Genomic DNA, 23940 nt, shown 5'->3' on the forward strand with positions numbered 1-23940 from the left:
TCAGCTATGGAAATAATTTTTCAGTCATGTAAATCAATAGGTATTATGGCCTAAGTTCCACAATGTATTTTGTAGATATGTTAAATGATGACATGAAGGGTATTGTAAAGTGTGTTAATACAAATCATTGTGGATCATGTGACACAGGGGCAAAGAACTCGGTGAGGTCTGTCGCCTTAAATCCAGCACGTCAAAAAAAATTCAGTGCAGTTAATAAAACTTCGCAAAGCTGTGTAGTAACCGGTGAGGCTACAGGTGTTTTGATGGGTTCTGCTTGAGCTTTAGTTTGACCTCAGCAGGCAGGAGTCACTACCAGCTGTTCTGTCAGAGTAAAACTGTCCCTGAACAGAGGCACACTTCATCACTTGGTCTCTTTAAAGAGCTGTTTAATACAGTGCAGACTGTGGGTAGGCTTTTTACAGGAAAATAAGATTTCGATGCCATGGTTAAAGATCTAAAGGATCTCTGTGGCTTGGTGGTTGGGTGTGCTGTTTTCTGTTTGTTTTGCTGCTTTTCCTGGAGTTAAGTGGAGAAAAGTTGAAAGATGAGCAAGGGAAAGAGCTGAAATCAGCTGAGAAGTGTTCTTTTTCCTAAGATGCAGTGATTTTCAGGGTGCATGGTAGATACCGCGCCCAGGTCAAACCTGCACCTGAATTCATAAATGGAGTTTATAATGGATAAAAGCATACATTTCCTGCCTCTTTCATCTATACCAGGAGAGTGGTTTTGGGAATTTAAGAAACTTGTTCTTGCTGTTTATTGTTTTTATTTGTAGCAATTCTTTCCTATGATACCCTTCTGATCTGTTCAGTTAAAATAAAATACAGTTGCAGAGCCAAATTTTCAGAAGTTAGAAAATGAAGTTGTCTGCATGTGTTTACAACATCTCAGCATCTAGATGGCAGGACATAATTGCATGCTGTCTCCTACCACAGGACCACTGCCTCATATAGTGCACAGAATGGATGGATACTGCTAACTGTATGACTGAATATTTGATATTTTGAATTACTCTCATTGTTAAGTGTTGGCCTTAGGCTTTATTTATTGTGTACTATTCAAATTCTGATCCGAAGACAGAATGATTAATTTCCTCATGGGCTGTCCTATGGCACTCATCACTGTATTAGTACTAGAGTACTCTAAAAATATTAATTCATTCTTACAACACTCTGTGAAATGTCAGTCATGGTACTATCCCCATTGGGGAAAGTAAGCAGGGACAAAGTAAAATGTTTTTGCTAATTGTTTGAATACTTAGTTTGAAACAGACAGGCTACTTCGAAAAAACCAGACCCTATATTGTAGCATTCATTTGTTTAAGTATCATTTCCTAGTCAGTCCAGTTTCAGTAGTAATTGTGTGGCAATCTTGCATGGAACGTGACATTTTACATTAGACACCTAGAAGACAAAGGACTTGCATTGTCTTGTGAGAATTAGTGACATCTTTGGTTTCATTTCCTAGTAAAACATTGAAGACCCACAATTCTTAACAGGAATCTTCAGATCATAAAATTTCATATTATGGCCTAGATTTGTTTTCAGATCATATTGTACACTGTGAATGTGAAAAAGTTAATGTAGGTTTTAAGTCTGAAGGCATATGTGCAAGGAGGCAGAAGTTAGGTTGCAAAACCAAGTACCTCCTGCCTTTCTTAAGGCTTGAAATTAACAATATTAATGACTTTTAATGATAAAATAGTGTGCTTGAGGAAATGTTGAATAATGTTTTCTCCAAGCTAAATTTCAAAAAAATGTTGAGCTTTTAAAAGAATGTTTTCTGGAGGAAGTATGCATTTCCTCTGTACATGTAGAGCCAATTTTTAAAATTTATGGCAGTGGGACTTGCAATGTGACTTATTTTCCTGATTTTTCGTTATAACTATATTCATTGTTCTGTATAAATTACACATCATGTTAATATTGTAAGCTTCCTTAAGCTGGTATTTTTAATGCTTTTACCAGATATCTGAGCAGAACAGAAGAAACAAAGAACATGAGATTACTGCTGTCTGTTGGCCAACTATTTTGTGACACGTTTGTGCTCTTAAACTCCTAATAATGTGGGGGAGTTTTTGTTTGTTTGGTTGGTTGGGTTTTTTTAAAGTTTGGGGACTGAGTACTCTTCTGCCCAGCTTGGCAGACCATAAGGCCTGAATATATTAAGAAGTAAGAGTCATTACTAGTGCATGTAAGCATAGTTAGGTTGATTTTTTTTATTTTTTTTTTTCTTGAAGGAGCAGAGCTTAGTGTATTTTCTTGTTCTGTTGGCTGTTTGTTTCTGCAATGATTGGGTAGGTATTGCCATGCATTATGTACTGTTTTTCCTTCTTTTTTTTGTGCTGCTAGGTATTGCCTCCACTAAGAGATGTATCAAATCGTCCAGAAGTTGGCACAACAGTGAGAAACAAGCTTGTACGCCTTATGACACATGTTGACCTTGGAGTAAAGCAAATTGCAGCAGAATTCCTTTTTGTTCTTTGTAAAGAGAGAGGTAAAAATTACTTTTTCTTCTCCCTTTTATATAAGGCTTTGCTGTAATGTAATTAGTGCATTTTGCCTCATGCTATAACTCAATTCTTGTAAAACTGCTGGTTTTTGTTTTTTAGCTGATTATAGCTGAGTAATTTTCTGTATCGCTCTTTGCAGTTGACAGCTTGTTAAAATATACAGGCTATGGTAATGCAGCAGGACTGCTGGCAGCAAGGGGCTTGTTAGCAGGAGGAAGAGGAGATCATTGGTACTCGGATGATGAAGATACAGATACAGAAGAATACAAATCTGCAAAGCCAAAGTACAGTATTGTTTTCAGTTCTGCATATCCTGTTGCATTTTAGATGTTTTGACATAATTCTTCTGTTTCACCTTGTCCAGAGAGGCCAGTTTTGGAATTACGCATGCTTATGTTAACTGCTGTCTCCCGTTGACTTCAGGGTCTAACTATTGAGAAACTGGCCTCTAACAGTGACTGTCATATAGTCAGATGGCTCCAGGGAAAAAAAAAATTACTGTGAGAATGATATAACTTCAGTCTGAATAAAATTCAAGTCTGTTTAAAATTCAAGTGTGAAAACGGATTTTTGAGCAAATTTTAGAAAAACATTATGGTAACAAACTTAGTAAGGATAGTGTTTGACCCAGATTTTCCACTATTGTTTGTGGGGTACATCTCTGTAACAGAAAACAAAGGTGTCAGATGTGGCTTAAGGTTTTAAGTAGAACTTTGTAAAAAAGGAACAAACCAGGTTTTGTTTCAGTCAGTTGGATTGCCTGGTACTAAAATTTTCCTAAAGAATCAAGCAGGTCACATGAGTAAATATTGAAGGAGCAAAATAACTTCTGTAGAAGTCATGCATTAGGGATCCAGTATATTTGTTTGAAGGATTCAATGAATATATAGAAGGTCTGTCTGCTGATTTTTACTAATTGTAATTTATTTGGTGTTAGGAGTTTCAGTTTGTCATGTTAGATCTATGATTTGATGCCATTTTAAGCAGATTCTGAAACTGTTCATAGTGGGCATCTAAAGCACGTTATTTTTCTGCTTTACTCAATTTTTGTTGATAGAAAAGGTATGTGATGGGGGTTGTGGCTTATTGGGAGGCTCTTAAGGAACACAAATGAAAGACAGGATTAAATGTATGAGAAGTTACAGAAATTATATTGCTTCTATAGTAAGAAACACTCTAAACCAGGAGGTTTCTTTTTATTTCTGCACTTCAAGATTTTCTTTTCTTGCTCTTTTGTCTCTGCTGCTCTTTCAAAAGCCTAACATGCAGTTACATGCATATAAGTAAAACTGCAACATCTATTTAGTTAAAAGCTAATACTCAAACAAAATATTCAAGACAACTGTCAGTTGATTTATGCATCTGATTCTCTGTTTCTGTTAAATGTTTGTGATTAAACTGCTTGATAAGATAATTTAGTCTGAAAGTGTTCTTTAAATCTACTTCTCTGCTTTTGTTACCACTTCTGTATCACCGTTCACTTGTAACAGTGAAAATAGAACTGGCATTGTAAATTCTCAAAGTAACCTTAATTTGGTTTTAACAAAAATCATCATGTGGGGGCAATAGTAAATTAATTCAACAATTTTCATTAATAAGAAAACATAACTGGAACCTGTGTATATTTTTAAAATCAAGCCGTTACAGAATTAGTTTCAAATATGTATCTGTCATTCTGTTCCCCATCAATGTCTTTATTGCTAATGGCATTGTCATTACTACTATCATTATTCCCCTGCTTTCAAACTGCTTGTGTATGGATTATAACATAACAAGTACTAGTGGATTGTGTATTTCTGAGTAGCTAGCAAGTAATTAATGCAGAATCAACAAGAAGATAGTATCACGGTTCATGAGAAAAGGCTACCAAAAAGGTATAAATATGAAGGTTGGCTATTTATAGTAAAAACTTTTATGTGCAGTTTAAACGGTTCTATTCTTGGTGGTTTCTGTTAGTGTGTCTCTTTCCTCATATCTCTAGAAATGTGAATTGTATTGTTTTTCCACCTCCAGCATTAACCTTATCACTGGTCACTTAGAAGAACCAATGCCCAATCCGATGGATGAAATGACAGAAGAACAGAAAGAATACGAAGCTATGAAGCTTGTCAACATGTTTGATAAACTTTCCAGGTATTATATTATAGCTGCTTTTTAGGGAGGCAGCTTATATCCTGGCTCTTTACTAAGATCTAGTGCTTCAAAATAGTGTTATAATAAACTTATTTGCAGGGTTAGGACCACTTTAACTGCAGAGAAAAATGTTTAGCACTTCAAAGAAAAGAGTGATATATAACAGGACTTCAGAGGAAACTCTTTTGGAAAGAATTGGACAGAATCAGGAAGGTCTGGTGGTGAGGGGACCTGCCTCCTAAATGGATAGGCTGATAATAATGAAAAGAATTTCTCCTTTTACAGTATGGGACACAATCCAAGCCCAAGGCAAGTGTATTCCTTTTCCCTAAGTCAGTGAGCAGCATCTCATGGTAACTGCTTATGTCTGCTGCTTATATGAAGAACAAATACAGCGTGAAGATACTTGTCACCAGAAGCAGTAAAATATAATGGAGTATTTAAAAGAGAATTTACAATTAAGAATTATGGTGGATTTATTAGAATGTGTGTGGACTGGATTCAAACGAGCCATTATAACTTGTTTTAAATGACTGAGGTAATGCCATAAAAGAAAATGGTACTTAATGTGACATAAAGGTGTACATTATTGCCATGGAAAGTTGATTTTTGTTTTATAGCTTTCTACATACAAAAAGGGAATAGACCTGTGCAGTTAGCTATAGCTTTTTCCTCTTTGACTCAGTATGCCTGGAATTTGCTGGTTTTTCTTCCCTTGTACTTGTAGCCATGTTGGAGTGATTGCTTGTGGGTTTTTTTCTGTAAGCAAAGTTTTAGTCTTGAGGAACACTTAATGTAATACTGATTTATCACTGAACTGAGCTGTAGGAATTTAGGTAAATACTTAAGTGGATCATTCTTCAAACATGGGAAAACTGAGCAGCTAGAAAAGTTTGTGTTTTGTGAGTCTGTGGCTACTCAAATAACAAGATCTATTCAGAGAAATTCAGCAAACCAAGTATTGTTACATCTCTATTAAAGATTAGACATACAGCAAAAGATATGGGAGAATCCTGGATCTTATATTAGCTGAAAAGACTGAATTATAAGCAGGAGAGTAGGCAGGGAAGGATCTCAGAACAACTGATCTGAGACTGTCAGTGAAGTAATGGGATATTTTTTCACATTATTTGCATGGAAAGCAAGTGTCATCATATGTTACAGTCTTAATAAAGAGAAGAAAATGCAGTGCACATGTAATCTTAATTGAACTGCTATGTAAAATTGAATGTTTGCTATGTAAGCTAGAGAATTAAGATGCTGAGCCTTAGGGGTACCACAATAAAGTGGCTAAATGGTGTAAAACTTTTAAAAAGGAAAGATTGAAACTGGAGATAAACTAAGAGTGAAGACAAGTCAGTTGCTATCACTGTAGCAGTTACACAAAAAGTCCATAGCATAAGAGTCTTTTCAGTGTGGAGGCTCAGAGACACCTGCTGTGTTGCCTGCTACCAACTGACAATAACTAAGCAGCTGGTGCCCTGTGTCACTACTCATCCTCTTGGCCAGTAGCATTACTTTCACCTTGGGCTTTCTGTGTCTGTTACATCCACCTGCAGTTTCTTCTATAATACTTAGACTGCAGGCTCTTCACGGCTGGGACTCTTTGTTGTAAGGTTTTTGTTTGTTTGTTTTTTAGTGTAGTGATTACTGTGGGACAGTGTTGTTAATGTGACCCCTTTAGGTGCTGTGATAACATGAATAAAATCACTTGACTGTTCTTCCCACCATTTTTGTTTAATGAAAACTGGGGGGGGAGCGGGGGGGGGGGATGCTGGCAGGAAGGAAAAAGAAAGTAAGACTTGGTTTTGGGAGGCTATGGGATTGTTTTTAATGAATGTAATTGAGTGCAGTTGTGGGTTTTGCAGATGTTAAAAAAAGGGGAAGCTGCCAGTCTTGAATACAAGAAGAAAGACTTAGTAACATGCAGATAGTGGTGGGAGTCCCTGCATGTTTTTGGAATTGAACACTTCTGCCTCCAGCTTGAGCCCTTCAGTGCTGGGAGTTTTCAGAGACTTAAATCTACCACTGGAATGCACTTTTTTTCCCTTGGTTTGCAACCTAGAAGTTTAAACTGGAGGTTGCTTTGATAGGAATCTTCAGTTGACTCTGGGTTTTTAGTCTTGCTCTGAGGCAGTCTGCTGGTGGCAGATTTCCTGCTTCTGTTGGTCTTTGTTGTTGTCGCCGTAGGCGAGGACGTACACCATGAGTTGAGCAGTTTGTTTGGTGCAGTGCTTTGCTTATAAGAGGGGAGGAAGTTGGGCAAGGGTACAAACAGCTCCTTCTCCTAATCTTGAGCAGGTTTGTGTAACTTCATCTGTGTAACTTGAACAAGAGCTTAGAATGAACTTGTGTGATGTACAGCAAAACTGGTTTGCTTAATATACTTCTGTTGTCCCAGTAGTGGAAGCTAAACTTAAAAGAGCTTGCCTGCTTTTACTGGGAGAAGGTATTAACAAAAAAAATAATAATGTGGAAGAACTGAAAGACTTGCCTCCCTTCCTGACTGGTGAGGAGCATCAGGCCAGTCTGTCACTGGGGTGTTTCAAATTTGGCTCTGACTGGCTCTGTATTGTTTCTGAAAAGTTACCTGGTGACTGATTGAACTCAGAAAACAAATTTGCAAAACAGTCAACTTCATTGAAAAGTTACAGCCTTCATTAATGGATGCTAACTCTTTACACTGTACAGTTTGTACAGGTTTAATGAAACTATAAACTGGCATTTTCTCCCTTCTTCTGTAAGATGCCAGTGGATTTTTGCTCTCTGGGTGTCTCTTTATTTTCAGCATTGGTAGTGAAGAATTGAAACTGCTTTGGGGTAATGTAAAACTAATCCATGCTTTTGGTCATTACTGGTCTTACTTCCAAAGTTTTTCTATTCTGTTAGGTTGTTGGTGTTTAGGCCATGGGGTTCATGAGGTAATTGACCGTTGACAAAGCTAAATTAAAATTAATCACCTAGTTTTATCAATATGGAGGAAAGCTAAATATTGTTTGTGAACCCATTTTCCCTTCTCCAATATTTTAACATAGATCTGGGTTCTACAGAAACTTGTGTAGAATTTAATATTTTGCTCAAATATGGCTGGATGAGATTACTTTTTGAAATCGTGAAATACATATATAAATTGTAAGTGTAAATTAAGATGAAAAATACTGATTACTGCAGCTTTTGGTAGATGCAGATGTAGGTAGCTTGCTGGGTGCCTGAACCTGGCCCTGAAGAAACTCTACAGGCTTTTTCCACAATAAGGGTTGATACCGTCATGATGATACATTGAGAATTGTTTGGTGACTGTAAATCAGTGTCCTCTGTATGTGATGCACATCTTTGAGCTTTGAAAAACTCCTCAGATCTGCAAAAAGAATTAACTCAACCTTTCTTTTTTGCAAAATACCAAGTTAGCTACCTTAAATCGGTGTTGTATGGTATTTTGTCTGTTGATATAATACGTTATTTGAAATACTCAGTGTTAATTAAAATGTCTGGAAAAAATGCTAACATTTTTTCTATTATAAATGGCAGGTAGAATTGTATATTAACTGACTAATTTAAAATGTCAGGATGCTTTTTCCAAGCCAACCTTGTATTAATAGCAAGAATCCTTTTGCTGATGAAATGGTCTCCAATTATCACAGCTTGGGTTTTGTTGTACATTGAACGGAAGTCAACAAAATGAGTATGTAAGAGAACCTGTCTAAATAAGCAACCATACTCATTAAAAACACAAAATTAATCATAGGATGAATGAAGAAGGCAATGCTACACAGAGGGGTTTTTTTCCTCCCCTTTCTAATCACAGAACAAAATAATGTTACGTGAAAGGATCGGAACTATTATGTAGTACTCAATTATAAGGAGATGAATAGGTCCCTAACATGCCATTTTATCAAAGGAGCAGAGTGGTGTTTACATGATGGCTATTTGATTACAGACACCGTCATTAATTCCATGTGTCAATACTGCCCTATAGCACACAGAGCAGACAAGAAAGAGTTACCCTTCAAAACAAGGGAATGATTTTTTGAGTTGTTATCAAGCTAAATGGCAAGCAGTAAGCTGGAACTTGTGTAGATATATTTGAAGGGACTTTCGGGAGATCTGGAAGTAGAAGAAGAGAATGCATTTTACAACCGTTTAATTACAGTGTGTTTCTAAGTACACTTGAATAGCATGCTTTACATTAAAAAAAGTGAATGTTGCAAGAAGGTGTATTTGAGTATATGGGAGGTCACAAAAGGATGTTCAAATAGGTGTGAATTTGTACTTGTATATATCTTCATGGGTACAGAGGTACTGCCACTTACTGGGCCAATGCTATCTCTCTTCTGCTGTATAGATGTAATTTAAGCATCCAGTGTCTGGATAGCAAACTGTCTTTTGAAGCTGTATGTGCCAGGTTGTGGTGCTTCCCTTGCCACTTGTTATCTCACCTTAAACAGCAAGCACTTCCTCAGCTAGCCCCAGTTGTCAAAGTTCAATTGAGGTCTCTTAAGCGGCCAGTGCTAAATGGTCAAATAGCTGAGCTGAGACCATTCGTACCAGGTAAGGATCAGTGCTGTGGGCTCTGGTGTGGTACTGAAGTTAGCCGACTATTGCCTCCAGCAGTATTCTGGTTAGCAGATAGTTGTTCCAAACTTCTGAAGCCAGCTTTGTAGGCAGCCCAGATCTTTTCATCTGTTTGTCTCCCTTTGTATTTTTCCTCTTTGAAGAACAGGAGTAAGCTTGTGTGGCGTTCAGAGTTTGCAGTCTTTACCAGTGAAGGGATGCCATTTTCCGACTAGATTATGGTTAGGAAAAAAATAGGCTGATCCCTGCTTCTCATCCTACTTTTGGTGGCCTGGAGTATTTCTGTCTTCATACAGTTCAGTTTTATTGGGTAGCATTTGTTGGAGGAAGCATGCATGTAGTTCAGCTTCCTAATACAGAGAGAACAGCAAACTTGTAACAACCATCTTTCATCCTGCTCAGGGACTTGCAAAGCAGGAAGTTCATGCAGGAACTGAAAGGTAATTTGATAAACATCCTTCTTATTTTATGACGTGAGCTCAGCCTAGCTCATAGTTAAAAGCATAGAGAGGAAGAAGTGCACTGGGAATGAACCTCAACTGCAATATGGCACAGTTCATAATGGTGCACTTTGGGTACAGCAAGCTGAGAAACAGGCTTTTGAGCGTCACGAAAGAAGATACAAATGCATGTCAGTGACTCAGACGTCTGCATTACATTGTCATGCAAAATTTGGTGTATTTATCCTCAAAAGACCCCCACAAAAAACACAGCTTGTGTATATGGATATGTTTTGTCTGTTGCATGTGGTGTTCAGCATCTCTGCAGATGACTCATGGGAGAGGAAAAGCTGGTGTCAGCTTTGGGAGTGTGTGTAGCAGGATGTAAAAGTGAAGCATGAAAGGGAAGTTGCAGAGAAAGAGCTATGTCTTTATAATTGACAGATGATGAGATAGGACTTCTTGGCAATATTTACAGGTATCTTGTAAGTATCCTTATGTGAGGAGAAGAAGGTCCCCTTAAGGGGACCCCTTGAGACCTTGTTTTCCTGTGTTTCTTTCCTTTTCCTTGAACTGTTTATTTATCCTTTACTAGGCTTTATAATTTATTTATTACCAATAATACGTTGTAAATTATGTGAATTTTGTTCTTTGTGGCTATGTTTTTATTTTCAGGACTTGAAAGATATGAGCAAGGAGTTACTCTTCAGGTTATCCTTCTCTAGAAATAAGTGTAATAGATCACTACCGAGGCTTGAACTTGAGTGACACTGAATTGTTGCAAGATTGATTACAGATTTCAAAGGACACTTGTTTTGTATGATGGTGTATAAAAGCCAAAAAGGCCTTAGATGTATAGGGGGGGTTTCCTGTGAAAAAAGTCTGTGCTGTTAGATGCAGCTCCAAAGCACTCTGGCTTTGCCTTTGGGGGAGCCCTAGGGAGCAGGCAGGTTTCTGGTCCTGTCTGGACACTTAGATCTGCAGTCTTCATTTTTTTTTGAGGCCTTTCAAATTTGATTTTGAGTATTCTTTTGATGCCTTCTTGCACGCTTCTCCAGCAGAAAAACTTAGAGTGCTCTCATTTGGGAAAAAACTGCATACTACAGATCGCATTGCCTGAAGGAAGAGGACTTGCTTATTAAGTATGGCAAGCTATCTCCAGTCTATATCAAGATAGATCCTACTGTCACACACATGGAGGCAGAGTCCGGCCTGTGCTCTTCAAGTATGGTCATTACAGACCTCCTTCCCTGGCCCCCAGCTTCCCACTCCAGCCTGGTTTGCCAAACCACAGCAGTTTCTCCAGGTCCAGTTTCTCACATTTTGAAATGCCACAGGCAGTGGGTTTGTGAGTTTATCACTATAGTATCAGATTGCTGCATCTGCACAAATAGCTGTGCTTATCTTGCTGGTCTCTGCTCTTCTGGAGCAAAAAAGACTCTTGGGAGACTTACTGTAACTGCTGCTTGACTGTACAATACCTGGTGTAGCCATGCCATGTAATTCAGATGTTGCCTTTCTTTCTGTTCCTGTGGTTGTGTTAAGATTAGATTGCCAGCTGTGTACAAGCAATTTTTGTCCCTTTTTCAGCCAAGGTAGTAGTGCACACTGGGCAGAGAGCTGGTGAAATGCCTTTGCTTCCCCATTGAGTGATGGAGTTTTATTGTCTGTGGCTGGGGAGGGTGGTATATATGTGTTAAATTGACAGTTTTACTGGGCTGCCTTTCAAGCAAGGGGTAAATTGACATCAAGCCTCTGCTCCTTTATTTAAGGTGACTCCTGAATATTTAGAAGTATTCTCCTTTTTTTTTTTTTTTTTTTTTCAGCAGAAAATCAAAATGTTATCTTTGCCCTTACAGCTTTTGCCATAATCCACATATAAATGAGGTGATAAAAAGTAAGGATTAAATAAATCTTTGCTAATACTTTTTGATTGGCTTAATCAATAATTAATCATCTCTTAGATGAGGCTGTAGCTTGTGGAGTAGATATAATTGGATTAGTTGCTGAGAGGCCTTTGGAGCTTTGAAGAGATTAAAATGGCTGTCAATCCTGTAATTAAACTGCCACAAACAAAAGCAATAGTATTAGAATCAGTCAGCTTTTTCTAAAGGAATCAACAAGTACTTACACACCCCTTAGTAGTGGTGTAGGCAGAGTATGTTCTCGTAACTGATTTCTTTCCATCAACAAGATGAATATGTGTCAAATCATTGTTTTAATTGCCTGGGCATCTACCAGCCAGAATGGCAGGTGAAATTTTAGGAAGAAATGACTGTCAGAGAAGTCCTAGAAGACAAGCTGGTTTGTGCATCTAAAACAGTGAACTTTCTAGAAATCATACTGTTGCTTAAAACCTTTCTATCAAATCTTAACACTGACGTTTGTTATCTGACTTAGCGATTCCTATAATTTTCCTCTGAATGTTGTCAATCATTTTTTAAAAAGAAAACTATAAATAACAGTTAATAAACTTTGCAAGGCTTGCAAAGCCTTGTCTTGAGCCTATTAGGCACTGACTTTTCATGGTGTCTTTAATTGGCTAAGTAGGTTTGGCCTACATGAATGAAGTCTTTATCTGTCCTACTCTTCCCCTCCCACCTATTTTGGAAGGTTTTTTTGTTCCTCTTTCTTGAAAACAGAGGGCTTTAGCAGAAATAACTTCCTTGTAAAGGCTCATTATGTACTAAAGCATATACTGTATGTGACTGTATTATACACATGTGAATTGATATGTGTGCATATGCTAATATATATTCTTGGTTTAAATCTCTTACAGAGATGAGCTTATAAAACCAATGGGAGTGCGGCCGGATGGTACAATGGCTCCTTTGGAAGAAGCAGTCAGCCAGTACCATACCAACAAGCAAGACAGTTCAGATTCAGACTAAAGCATCACCTGCTTCACTCTCAATTCTCCTCTAATCCACACTTTTCCTTAGAGCCACAACATCTTTTATCTAGGCATTTTACTCTCACATTTAGCCAGCGTCACTTTAACTGTTCTATTACTTGGGATATTTAAATGATGGGTCCGGTGGTGTAATGTCTGAATTTTTATTATGTCTGTTGAAAGAACATATCAATTTTATTAGTTGATGATTTTTATTAATTTAAAACTAAACGTATTTCAAAGGGATAAAAAGTGAAAGCCTACAATGTAAAATAAAACACAGATGCTTTAATTTTACAGAATCCTGTTTTCTAAACTCTGTAGGTTTTCCCATTCTTGATATTTTATTTTTTTGTATTGTCTTGCCAGTCTTTCCCTTTCTATAATTGTAATTAAAGAAGGTGTTTGCTTGATGGCATTAGGAGCAGAGGGTGTTTAAACTCAGAAGTCTGACTGACTTATGAAGCTGCTTTAAATGGCATTCAGCTGCAATTTCAGAGATTTTTAAAGTGTCATTGGATTTCTTACTGCTAAACACTTCTGTGGTTAAACTGCTGCTTAAGATTTTACCAATGTGTCAAGTCACTGACTGCTGCTAAAATTACCTTTAAATTGGGAACAAGATGAGGTATGATGAATGTCCTCCCTACCTCCCCTCCCCCATTATGACCACATGAATATACCTCCCCCTCCCATCTTTGGTTAAGTAAAAACATCCCTATTCAAAACAGCATTCAAGTATGTACACTTAAATGTTGTCATGAATGGGAGCAGACTAAAGTGAAGTGCACGTGCAAGCATTTTACTGAATTGGGGCCTACTTTTGCAGATTAATGGCTGTGCCTCACTTGAAGGGAAGTCAAACTGATCAACAAATACTTCCTTTCAGGGAGAACTTAGAAAGCGATGGGATAGAGAAGGGAATTTGGGAAGGAGAAGAAAGTCACTTTCAACCCTGTACTCTCGTAAAACAAAGATTAAAGTTTTAGGTGTGTTGCACTGCTGTTGTATCATTGCCTGCTTGTTTTCTTTCTCTCTGTGTTTCTCCCAGCATGAATTACATGAAGAATAATCCATGTATTAGGTTTTTTGGTTTTTTGTTTTGTTTTTTTTTTTGCTCAGAAGCATCCACATGCTACTCCTTGTGAACCTTTCAGAGGCTGGTGAAAGTTTCCCTGTTTTTCCTATGACTTGAGACTGGTTCCCTGAACTAAGAAAGTTGCTGTTCAAAGACCTTGTAAAGGGAGGACTTGGTATGAAATCATGCTGTGGTTTCCCGTAGAGGAGCTTGTACAGATCTCCTTAGTCTTCTGAAAGGACTAAAAGGAAATAATGCACTGCTGTCCTCTCAGCAGTTCAGTTTGTTTTCCCAAAAGACGCTGCCTAGCCATACCAATGCACCTTTTTTAAAAAAAAAAATGGGGGGGAGGGGACAGACAGACCCTTAGGGACATTAATTGTATACATTTCTTCATGCTGGGACCTTTCTGAATCTTAAAATAATTGATGTTTTGGGTTATGATGTGATCGGGGCTATATTGTCTGCTGTGTTCCACATGGAGCATGACAATTTGCGTAGGGAGAAAAGGAAGCCAGCTACTGTTCCCACATAGCAACAGCTAAAGCAAACCCCATCAATGTATTGATAATACTCTAATCATGCCAATTATGTATGAATCCAAAAGAGGGAAGGAAGAATTGCCTAGGAGCAAGAAAAACACTTAGCTGCTTCTAAGCTGGGTCTCAGAAATGTAATTTTGAGTCTAACATCATCCACTGACTACTCTGAGCCCAGCACAGGCAAGTATTAAGTACACTGCAAGCGCAAAGAATTTAGGAACCCTCCCCAAGAAGCAAAACTTAACTAGCTCTGTTAATAAGGAATTGAGTCCTGTCCAGATACTGGCTGAGGCTGTTCCTTGGGGCTGGAGAAGCAGTTGTTTCAGTAATAGGCTTTTGTATGGGTTGCTATAGGGGGTTGAGTACGGAGCAAGAAAAAGAGCAAAATGTCAAATTTGTTGTTTTACAAGGTGTAGTATATGCTCCTACAATTAGCTGGCTAAAGATATTAATAAAACAGTAATGGCTCCAGAGACCTCATTAGAAATGGTGTAGCGTGAGGCTTTTGTGGTCTGGCTGCTGTCAATTGCAACAGGGCAACAATAGTTGCAATAAACAGTTCTTCTGTTTAGTTTATCTTGGAAAATATGTGCTCATAGTAGATTTTACAGACGTGAGATGCTGCTGCAATTAAAAAGAAAGAAAATGAAGACCAAGCATAAGAGGATTCAGGCACAACCTTCTAGCTCAAGAGTGATTTTCATAATTGGGTTGCCTGTAGTGCAGGTTGATCTAGTTAAATGAATAATTTCTATTAGTGCAGTATCCTAAAGCATCTCTTGTTCCAAGATGATCGTTTGTGGAAGGGGTGCTGCAAGATTTTTGGCTTATCTTGGAAATGTAATGGGTCCATCCTTAGCTGCACTGGCTGGAGATCTGGGAAAATCTCAGGACGATGTTCCTCCAACACAACAGTGCATCTGCTTCCTTGTGTGCTATATGATGTTTTCTCTTCAAGGTAACCATGCAGAAGTTAAGGTTTCTCTTGGATGAGAGTCGGGAGAAAAGTAGAGTATTTGGTGATGTAAAAAACCAAAAAGGCTCCCTGGACTTTGTATTTACTGTGAAATCAGGATTTGCTCCTGAGGTTATTTTCAAAGTTGAACCTCCAGAACTGGAGGCTTGGGTGACTGAAACTTAACTTAAACCAGCAAACTGGGCAGTGAACCTGACCAGTTTTTGGAATGCCATCTCTTTCCAACAGAGTGCGGAGGTGCTGCATCTGCGTTTGATGTGAGCACGAGAATCTGCTGCAACCTGTAATGTTTTAATACCTAGTAATCTCAAGCCTGGAGAGGTGTGACTGCCTCTGCTAGCAGTAGTTCTGATAGAGTCACCATATATGTATTTGACTATGCATTTCATTCCACATGGTGTGAGCTATCCTGTGTTATATGAAATAATGATATTTGATTATATATGCTTTCATTTTTCCTCCGAAACACTTGAGTATAGTTGACTAAGAAAATACTGTAATCAGAAAAAGGAACCCTTCTGATAGATTTTCTGGTGCTGACTGTAAAGGTATTAGCCAGCAGGTTTCAGAGACATGTACCTTTCATTCCCAAAACCTTTCACAGTCAGTCCCAAATACAAAAAAGTGTGTTTCAATCTTTATTTTGGTATCAACAGGCCAGAGTAACACAGTTCTCATTAAAGCTTGTCAATGATTTGGAAGCTTTGCTTTTCTTTGTTTCCCATTAGAGTTATGAAACAAAAGATGATGGGAAATTGCTGAAATTGGTCAGAATAATTTGTTCTTTTGCAAAATAATGCAGATGCATTTGTTTAAATGCTCATGAAAACTTTCTGGCAGGTATTCTCAAATACTAATTGAAACTTTATGTGCCCAAAAAGTGGTTTTCAGGAAAAAAGGACATTTACAATCTGTTAAAAATGTTGTTGTGAGAAAATTACCAGAACTTTAAAGAAATTTGCCAAAGAGGAAAACCACATTAGCTTCGATGTTTTGAATATAGAACACTGCTGTATATGTGTGTGGCCAAAGTAGATTTTTCATCGTATATCTGGAGTTTTTCCAAGTTCCTGAAAATCTGCAATGGCTTTTAAAAAAGAGTGAGCACATAACTGGGCAAGAGTGTATTTCTGTTGCAGTTCTTCAAGCAGCCTCTACCTGGGTGAAAAATTGGTTGTCAGAGGTGGCTTTAAGGAAGAGAATATTACAGACAAGCCGCCCTATTAGTTGGTTGCCAAGCACCCTAGTCCGAAAGAGGAAAGTAAACCCCAAAGCATACAAGATCCCCAGTCTCCTGAAGGAGCGTTCCACAACATTGTCCTTCACCTTATTACCACAAAACAGCTAATAAAATCCTGTGCTTTAATAAGGTTGGCTGTAAAAAGACTGTTCCACTGTTCAAACAGTTGAGAGCCAGATTTTGCTGGTCTTTGATGAGCAGCAAGTTAAACAGCTGTCCAGGTCAGATTCTTTTCTGTCAAGCATGGAAAAGTGATGATTTAGTGGTAATGCAAAGATGCGGCTCACTTTCAGACAAAAAGAGAGAGCGCGCACAGTTTAATCCTGCAAATGAAAATCTTTGTTGCATCATCTCAGTTACTTGGGTGGCTCTGGTTCTTATGAAAAGTTACAGGGAACGTTTCCTGGTTTCTTCATGCAAAAACTTTAGTTCATCCTGAAGTTGGTTCTCTCCAAAGTATGTGTTCTCACACTGGTGATACAATATTTACACCAGGAATTTTGGGGGGAAGTGATGTCCGTTTAGCTTTACCTAGTATCCTCTAGCTGGGTGTGCCTGGGAATGCAGAAGCGGCCCTGAGGCTGGCTGAAGGGCCTGGAATGGCCCGTACTAACTCCTTCCCGACCTCTGCTGCCAGCCAGCTGCCTGAGGGTGACCTGAGGACAGGGGAGGCCCTGCCGGGGAGGTGGGACCTGGGAGGCCACCCTGCCTATCTCCTGCCTGCAGGAAACCAGGGCAGGCACGAGGCTGCGGGGGCAGCCACACAGGTGGCTATGTGGTGTGGAAAAGGGTAGTAATTGCCTACTGGCAGTAAAGCTGAGTGTTTTTCAGGGCTGCTCCTCTCGCAGCCAGCAATGCTGTCTACAGGTGAGTCGGATTAATCCTCTGCTGTTACCTGTTACTCGGCCCCGTGGAAGGCTGTGCCTTCGTCCGAGTATTGCTTTTAGTGGTGGGGATCGGTAACGCTTTGGCTGTTGCATGTCTGTCCCTCATTTTGGAGGTGCACCATAGCTCCATGTCTTGCTTTCTTTCCTGAGAGTGAGGCTCTCTCCTCACTCTGTACAAGTGAGGATGCGCAAGAGGGTGACCCACAAAAAGGGACAAAACTAATTTGTTGGGAAGGAGGTAGGAGCAGCCATGTCTTCTGTCTATGCAGCACAGGAGCCACTTTCAGTTCCACCACCAGACACCTCTGAGTCCAGGCGGTCCTGCAGCCACTCCCATCTCGGTGGACTCTGGCTAGGCTTGAGGACAGCAGAGGCTGTCTGACAGCTGGGGAAAAAACAACCCCCAAAACCTGACCATTGCCACAACCTGTCCAGCAGCACCATCCAACAGCATGTGGCTCAGGTCAGCTGTCTGTCCTGGCTGGGAGCTGCAGGGTCCAACAGGATCAAGCACACTCCTCGAGCATCCCAGCTTTTTCTAGAGCAGGCATGAAGCACAGATTACTGAACTGCTGACGTGCCTGGGCGTCGACCCCTCCGATGGCATGCCAATCTCTGTGGGGTACCTAGGCAGGCTTTTAGAGGTTGGTGGGGAGGGAATTATTCAGACCACCCATCTTAGCTGGCTAAATTACCCGGCTAGTCTCTTCAAACTCCTTCTCCAGTCACGGATGAGAGAGAGGACAATTCAGAGTAAGGCTAATTTGGGTGCACTGAATGACCCTCTGCAGGAGCTTTGCTTTCCCTCCCTCGACTACAGAGGGAGCCTGGGGAGACCAGCTGGTTACATTTAACTGCTAAATTGGTTGCCAAAAGATGGGTGGTGAGAATTCCTTCCCGTTTCCCTTTTGCCATGGATCACACTCTTCCCGGAGCAAGATGCATGCCTGCTTTCTCCTGCAAATTTAGAGGGCTCAGTGTAGTGGGATATAGGCCCCCAGGAACCACCACAACACAAATGCTGCATCGCAACAGTTGATAGGTACTGTATGGTATTGTGAGTAGGATTTCATGGACTTTTGCTTAAATAGATCCTTTAAAGCAGCTTTGCTTTTGGGAGCCTGTTTAACAGCTTGTCTTGGTATAAGACAAGTTTTACATATGTTTTGAAATTTAAAAAGGAAAGTGAAACCTTCAGCAAAAATTATAATTAAAGAGGTACAGATAAGACAGAGAAGACAGAATTCTAAGTTCTCTCCAGATGTTACAAATGGAGATGAAGGTGAAGCCATTCAGACTAAACTCTGCTGAGATTGCCCCTTCCTCTTTGCCTGATAAGCCCATTACAAATTAAAACAAAAGCAGCTAAGATCCACAGGCTTCGGGGCATCTGTAAGCCCTCTTTTACAGCTCATAACAGATGCTGACTGTGGGTGTTAGTCCTCGTCTAATCAAAAAAGCCGATACTTCATTCTAGAAGCTTAAAGTACAAGTTTCTGCCATATAAAAGCCAACAAGTGTAAGAATCCAAACCTGAACCTAAACTACCAGGATTTGAAGGTTTCAGGATTATTTTATGCTCAAAAAGTGATCTTGCCTGGTAAATCAAAGTGCTGTGGCAGATCACACTTCTGAAGGCATTTCAAAAAACAGTAGGTTGGGGGTTTTTCCCCTTTTTGAGAAGAGACTAGTGACTGCCCGGATTCTCTCCTGTTTTCTCATTCCCCAAATGTTCATAACACCCTGTTGGGGAGGAATAATTCCCATCCAAGTTGTAAAACACACTTATAAGTAGATGGGAAAAGCATGAACAGAGCTGTACAGAAAACAAAACCGCCAGGAACAAGATCTTATTTTGCATGCTTCTCACTGTTGTAGTTTTGCCCCAATTAGCATATTTTAAAGACAAGCCTTTTAAACAAAAAAAATTCTGCTATCTGTCTGAACCGTTCTCAAGCTTTGAACTTTTCCATCCTTTCTATTGATTATGGCCAAGTGACCCATATTTAAAAAGCATTTACAATAAAATTATAGCACTTTCTTTTGTGCTGCCGGCTTTCCCAGTGAAAAGCTAAAATGTTTTAAAATTGTCACTTTTTGACAGAGGTAATGGCTGTAATATATTTAGTCTCTTCCCCCTTGTTGTGCTTAAAATGGCTATGCTAATAAAGGGCACAGCTGTCGATACTTTATGGCCTGCTGGGGGGAAGAGGGGGAACGAAGGCAAAAAACAGATTGACTGTGTGTCAACAAATGCAGCTGGGAAAGAAAAAAAGAAGCCCCTTGAAGGCCCCTGCAACTTAAAGTCCAAGATAAATGATGTCCCTATGCTTAAAAAAAAAAAAAAAATGGAGGTTGGAATTCAATAAAGGGGAACTGAAAAGGAAACTGCTTAAAACTGAAAGCCTTTTCTCTGCCTCTAGACAGCTTACAAGAGAAATGAGCAAAACTGACCACAGAAAGAGGGTGAGCGGCCAAGAAAGAAAACAAAAGCCTATCCTGGAAAATATATTGCATCAACGAATTATCTGAAGTGCATTATCGCCGGCGGGCGGAGAGCTTACAGTTTAATGGAGATGCGACAACTAACTTTTACATGCCGCTGCCTTTTGGGGAGCGGGCTGCTTTGTGCCCGGGGGAGGGGAAAGGGGAGCTGTAATTATTCATAACAAATAAGTAAGGCCAGGACAAAATGGCCAGCGGGGTGCTGGTGAAAGCTGCTCCCTGGGGAGGGGGGGCACGCTGCTCCACAGCTCCTGCCCAGCACAGCAGCACCCGGCAGCCCCGCTCCCGGCGTGCCCCGCTTTTAGGATGTTTTTCCCCAGGGCAGCTCTGGTACCAGCCTCTCTGGTCTTTGGGAGGAAAGGCAAAATATTATGTTTCTTCCCCTCTGCAGACAGAAGCCATAGAGGCAAACGCCATTTTGTGTCCTGGCAGCCCCGTGAGGCCTCCTGCTGTTAACTGCAGCAAGCCAGGCCCCGGCGGCCGACACAACATGGCGGATGTGGGCCTCCATGCCCACCTGTACAAGCAAGAAATAAGGCTGGCAGAGACCAGCGGCTCTGCCCAAGGCCTGGGGTGGGGGTGGGGAAAGCCTGTGGGAGCTGGGCCCAGCAGGCAGGGGATGGCAGAGGGAAAAGGGCCGTTGCCATCAGGCAGCCCTGCGGGTAATGGCTGGCCTGCCCTCGCCACCCTGGCAGTGCAGCAGGTGAGCTGACAGCAAGGCTCATCCTCTCCAGAGACGGTGTACCCCAAGGCTGTCAGCAGATGGTTTAACTGTGGTGGTTTTATTATTTGTTAACTAACGGCCTCTCTTTTTTTATTCATAGCAATGCCTGTTAGGACCTAGCCTTACGGTTCAGATAGAAATGACCCCTCGAGTGCGTGGCTGGGAGGTGGGAAACCCCCGGGCTGTCCCCAGGAGGGGCTGCAGCAGGTCCTGCCCAGCTGGCCAGGGAGGACCTGGGCACACCGTGGGAAGGCTTGGAGCCCTTCCTGAGGCACAGCGAGAGGAGCAACAGGGTTGTAAGAGGTGTAGGGATGGGCAGCTTGAACTACTGCAATGAGGAAAGGGCAATATTGGCTGCAAACCTGCAAGAATCAGGCAGGTTTCCTTCCCTAGGTCATGATGCAGCTTGTTTGCATGGAGGCAAATCCAGAATAAAATGGGTGACAGGGAGCTGTTTTTTCATTGTCATTTCTTGGACAATTATGGAAAATGGGGACAGTTTTTCCCAGCCTAAGGCAAAATGCCTTTGTAAGTATGCCTTGTGTTTTCCAGAGGCATGCCAAGAGTATGGGTAAGTCAGCGCCACCATACTTCCTGTATCCACCTGGTGGGAATCAGGATCCAGACATTCCTGCTACCTGTTTTGGCTTTGGAAAGAAGTTTTCTTGGGAATTAAGGGCTTGGCAGCAACTGAGGCCAGGAGAGCCAGTCAGCCTGCAAATAACCTCTGCTTCTGCAGTTGGAGAGTGAGGAGATGCAGTCTGGCATGGGATGTCCCACTTTTAGGAACCGTCTGCTCTTCTCTCTCACGTCCCCACTTCTGTCATTCCCCACCTCCACCATTTTTTTTTTAATTTTTCATTCAAGGCCTTTTTTGCCTGATTGGTTGCTCCCATTCAAAAATATCTGGGAAAGGTAGCCAGATGCAAAAAAAAGGGTTATCTGCTTTTTCAGTTACCCCATTTGTGTGTGTGTGTGTTCTTTTTAACCTCTGAAAATTCTCTAAGAATGCAAAGAAAAATAAGTAACTGAAGACAAGGTGAAATCAGGAAATCAGCAAGAATCCTGAAATGAAATAAAAGTCATTGTCAAATTTTTACTAAAACAGCGGGACATTAAAATGGCACAGAAAGTTCTCATTTCCTTCTGTAATTGTTTGGAAGAGTTTAAAAAGGCCATAATTTTTACTGTTCCTGCTAGACTTCACTTGGTAAAGCCCTTGCACCAGTAGAGGTCAATACCTCCCAGAATTTCTGTGTCTGTGGGATGAGCGGTCTGGCTTTGCTTTTCCTTAGAGAAGAGTGGAGTTTGGTGTGGCTGATATGCAAGAGGAAAAACTGAAAGGTAGCTGTGCCCAAGGACAGAAGATGTAAGAGATCCCCTGTCCACATGGGTTTCTCTGACGCTGCCCTGTTTTGACTTTGGGAAGCAAACTTCCTTGCCTGTGATTGTGACTCCCTGTGTGAGTCCCACTGCCTCTTGGTAGCTGATAGTTGGGGAAAAAATGGAGAAAAACAAGAGAAAAATATCTGAACTCCGAGTGTGTGATACAACCAAGATGTTCACTGATATGGGTTGATATGATTTTACAGACAAAGGTTCTCCTGAAGCTGGGTTAAAGGTGGAAATGCATGGGCCCTACTTAAATAAAAAGTAAAATTATGAGAAAAAGGACTGCTAAAGTTGGTGCAGTGCATATAGCATGACTGTAAGTAGCTCAGCAGTGTCTGAGCTGTAACTGCTGCTGGGGAACATTGTCCAAAGAAAAAATGTCCAACAGGTTCCTGGAAGACCTGTGGCCCTGGGGGACTCAATGTCTATATCTGTGATTTGGAAAACAACTGGAAAGTGCTGGAGGTAACACAGAAATGGTGTGTAATGGTCAAAGCCAGTGAGTTATGCAGGGGCTCCATAATCCCTGCACAGGGAATGTGTGGAAGTGCTGGTGAGACCATGACTGCGACCAGCCTCAGTGCCCATAACCCATGCATCTGCAGAGGCCTGAAATACCCAGTGAGATGATTTATGATCATGCTGCTCAGCACGCTCGGGGAAGACTAAGAGGAGGCTGTGTGGGAGCCAGAGCAGATGTTTTTTTGTAATTTTTGCTTTGCAGACCACCACAATTTTCCAGGGGAGGTACAAACCCAGGATAGCGGCTGTTGAGCTCATAGACTTGCTTTGTTTAATTATCATTCACAAACTGTTTAATAGGGGCCTAGAGACCCTAGGAACCACCAAGAGCCAGAGGTTGATAACCACCAAATATCTCTGTAGGGAGAAGGTATGTAAACCTTTTGTTTATTTAATGGAGCTGAAAAAAAACCCCAAAATAATATTTTATGTGTGTAATTAAGCATTGAAGTGGGATCTGGTGGGCTTACTGTCACTTGAAGCTCTTTGGTTGGCCAATTTGCCTTCAAATCTGGACAGCCAACCTTGCTGCTGCCATTGGTGTTTCATGTGCTACTGGGGGGATTGCAAGCCCTCAAAACATCTGTGCTTTTTAGCAGTTAACTTTTAATGCTGGTCTTCATGTCAAAGCCTTTTAGCTATAGTGTCTCTCATAGTCCTTTTAAACAAAAAATTACCAGCAAGTCACAAGTTAAATTTTACCTCTTGTTTTTCATATTTTTTAAAAATTCTAGGCACCTTTGCATGTTGTCCACATTGCTTGTTCTATCAGTTTTAATGGTTAATGTCTTAAATATCTTGTGTCTCAGCCACAGACTGGTCTTTGGAACTGCTGTTAACTATCTTATTTTCAAGCCTCCTGGTGTGTGGGTCCCTCTGGCTCCCTCCTAGGTTCTTGTGGTCTTTGCTGGTCTCCTACCGAGTGTGGGTGATGGGTAGATTTCTCAGAGGTATCAAGTCACCCAGATTTTAACTATAGGAGGCATGGAGAGGGAAGTGTTCAAGTGTGCAATTAGCCTTTATAAAACACCAGAGGATCCACATGAAAAATAAACTAATAAATACTTTACTGCAGGCAGGGGTTTGGGCCAAGCTGGCACCCAGTGCCATCAGCAACTGGCCACAGATCTGTAGCGTATGGGGTTTGCAGGTTCTTGTGTGCATAAGCAGAGAGTCTTTCTGAACAATTTCTTTGATAATTGTTTCATCCTTCTAATAATCTGCTTTCTGATCATATCGACACTGTGCATAGGTACACATGTGTTTCTCTCCTTTCCCTGTGTCTCCTCTGGTAGCTTTTAAACCTGCTGGCCAGTATCTGTCAGTAATAGTCAAAAGATACGACGCTCCCACATGTTTAATGAAAATCCATGCCCTAGAAGAAAAGAGAGGTACAAAACGGGGCCCCTCAATGGGCTGCAGTACAGGCTTGCAGTTTGCTAGAGTTTCCCATGTAAATACCCCAGCTCAGCCAGCCCCCAGGTCCCCATCACACACACATGTGCAGAAGGCCAGATGTTAACC

At 40.7% G+C, this 23940-nt stretch overlaps 1 protein-coding gene across 1 annotated transcript in view; it reads left to right on the forward strand.

The window, feature by feature from the left end:
* Positions 1 to 13549, forward strand: part of RIC8B (RIC8 guanine nucleotide exchange factor B) — a 37078-nt gene extending 23529 nt beyond the window's left edge. The window contains exons 7-10 of the mRNA XM_080393381.1: positions 2352 to 2496; positions 2652 to 2796; positions 4526 to 4645; positions 12437 to 13549. Of these exons, the coding sequence (XP_080249507.1) occupies positions 2352 to 2496; positions 2652 to 2796; positions 4526 to 4645; positions 12437 to 12548 (522 nt within the window). The 3' untranslated portion in view covers positions 12549 to 13549. The remainder of the gene's footprint in view (positions 1 to 2351; positions 2497 to 2651; positions 2797 to 4525; positions 4646 to 12436) is intronic.
* Positions 13550 to 23940: the final 10391 nt, after the last annotated feature.

The sequence above is a fragment of the Falco punctatus genome (assembly GCF_963210335.1).
Source record: "Falco punctatus genome assembly, chromosome: 6".
Lineage (NCBI taxonomy): Eukaryota > Metazoa > Chordata > Aves > Falconiformes > Falconidae > Falco > Falco punctatus.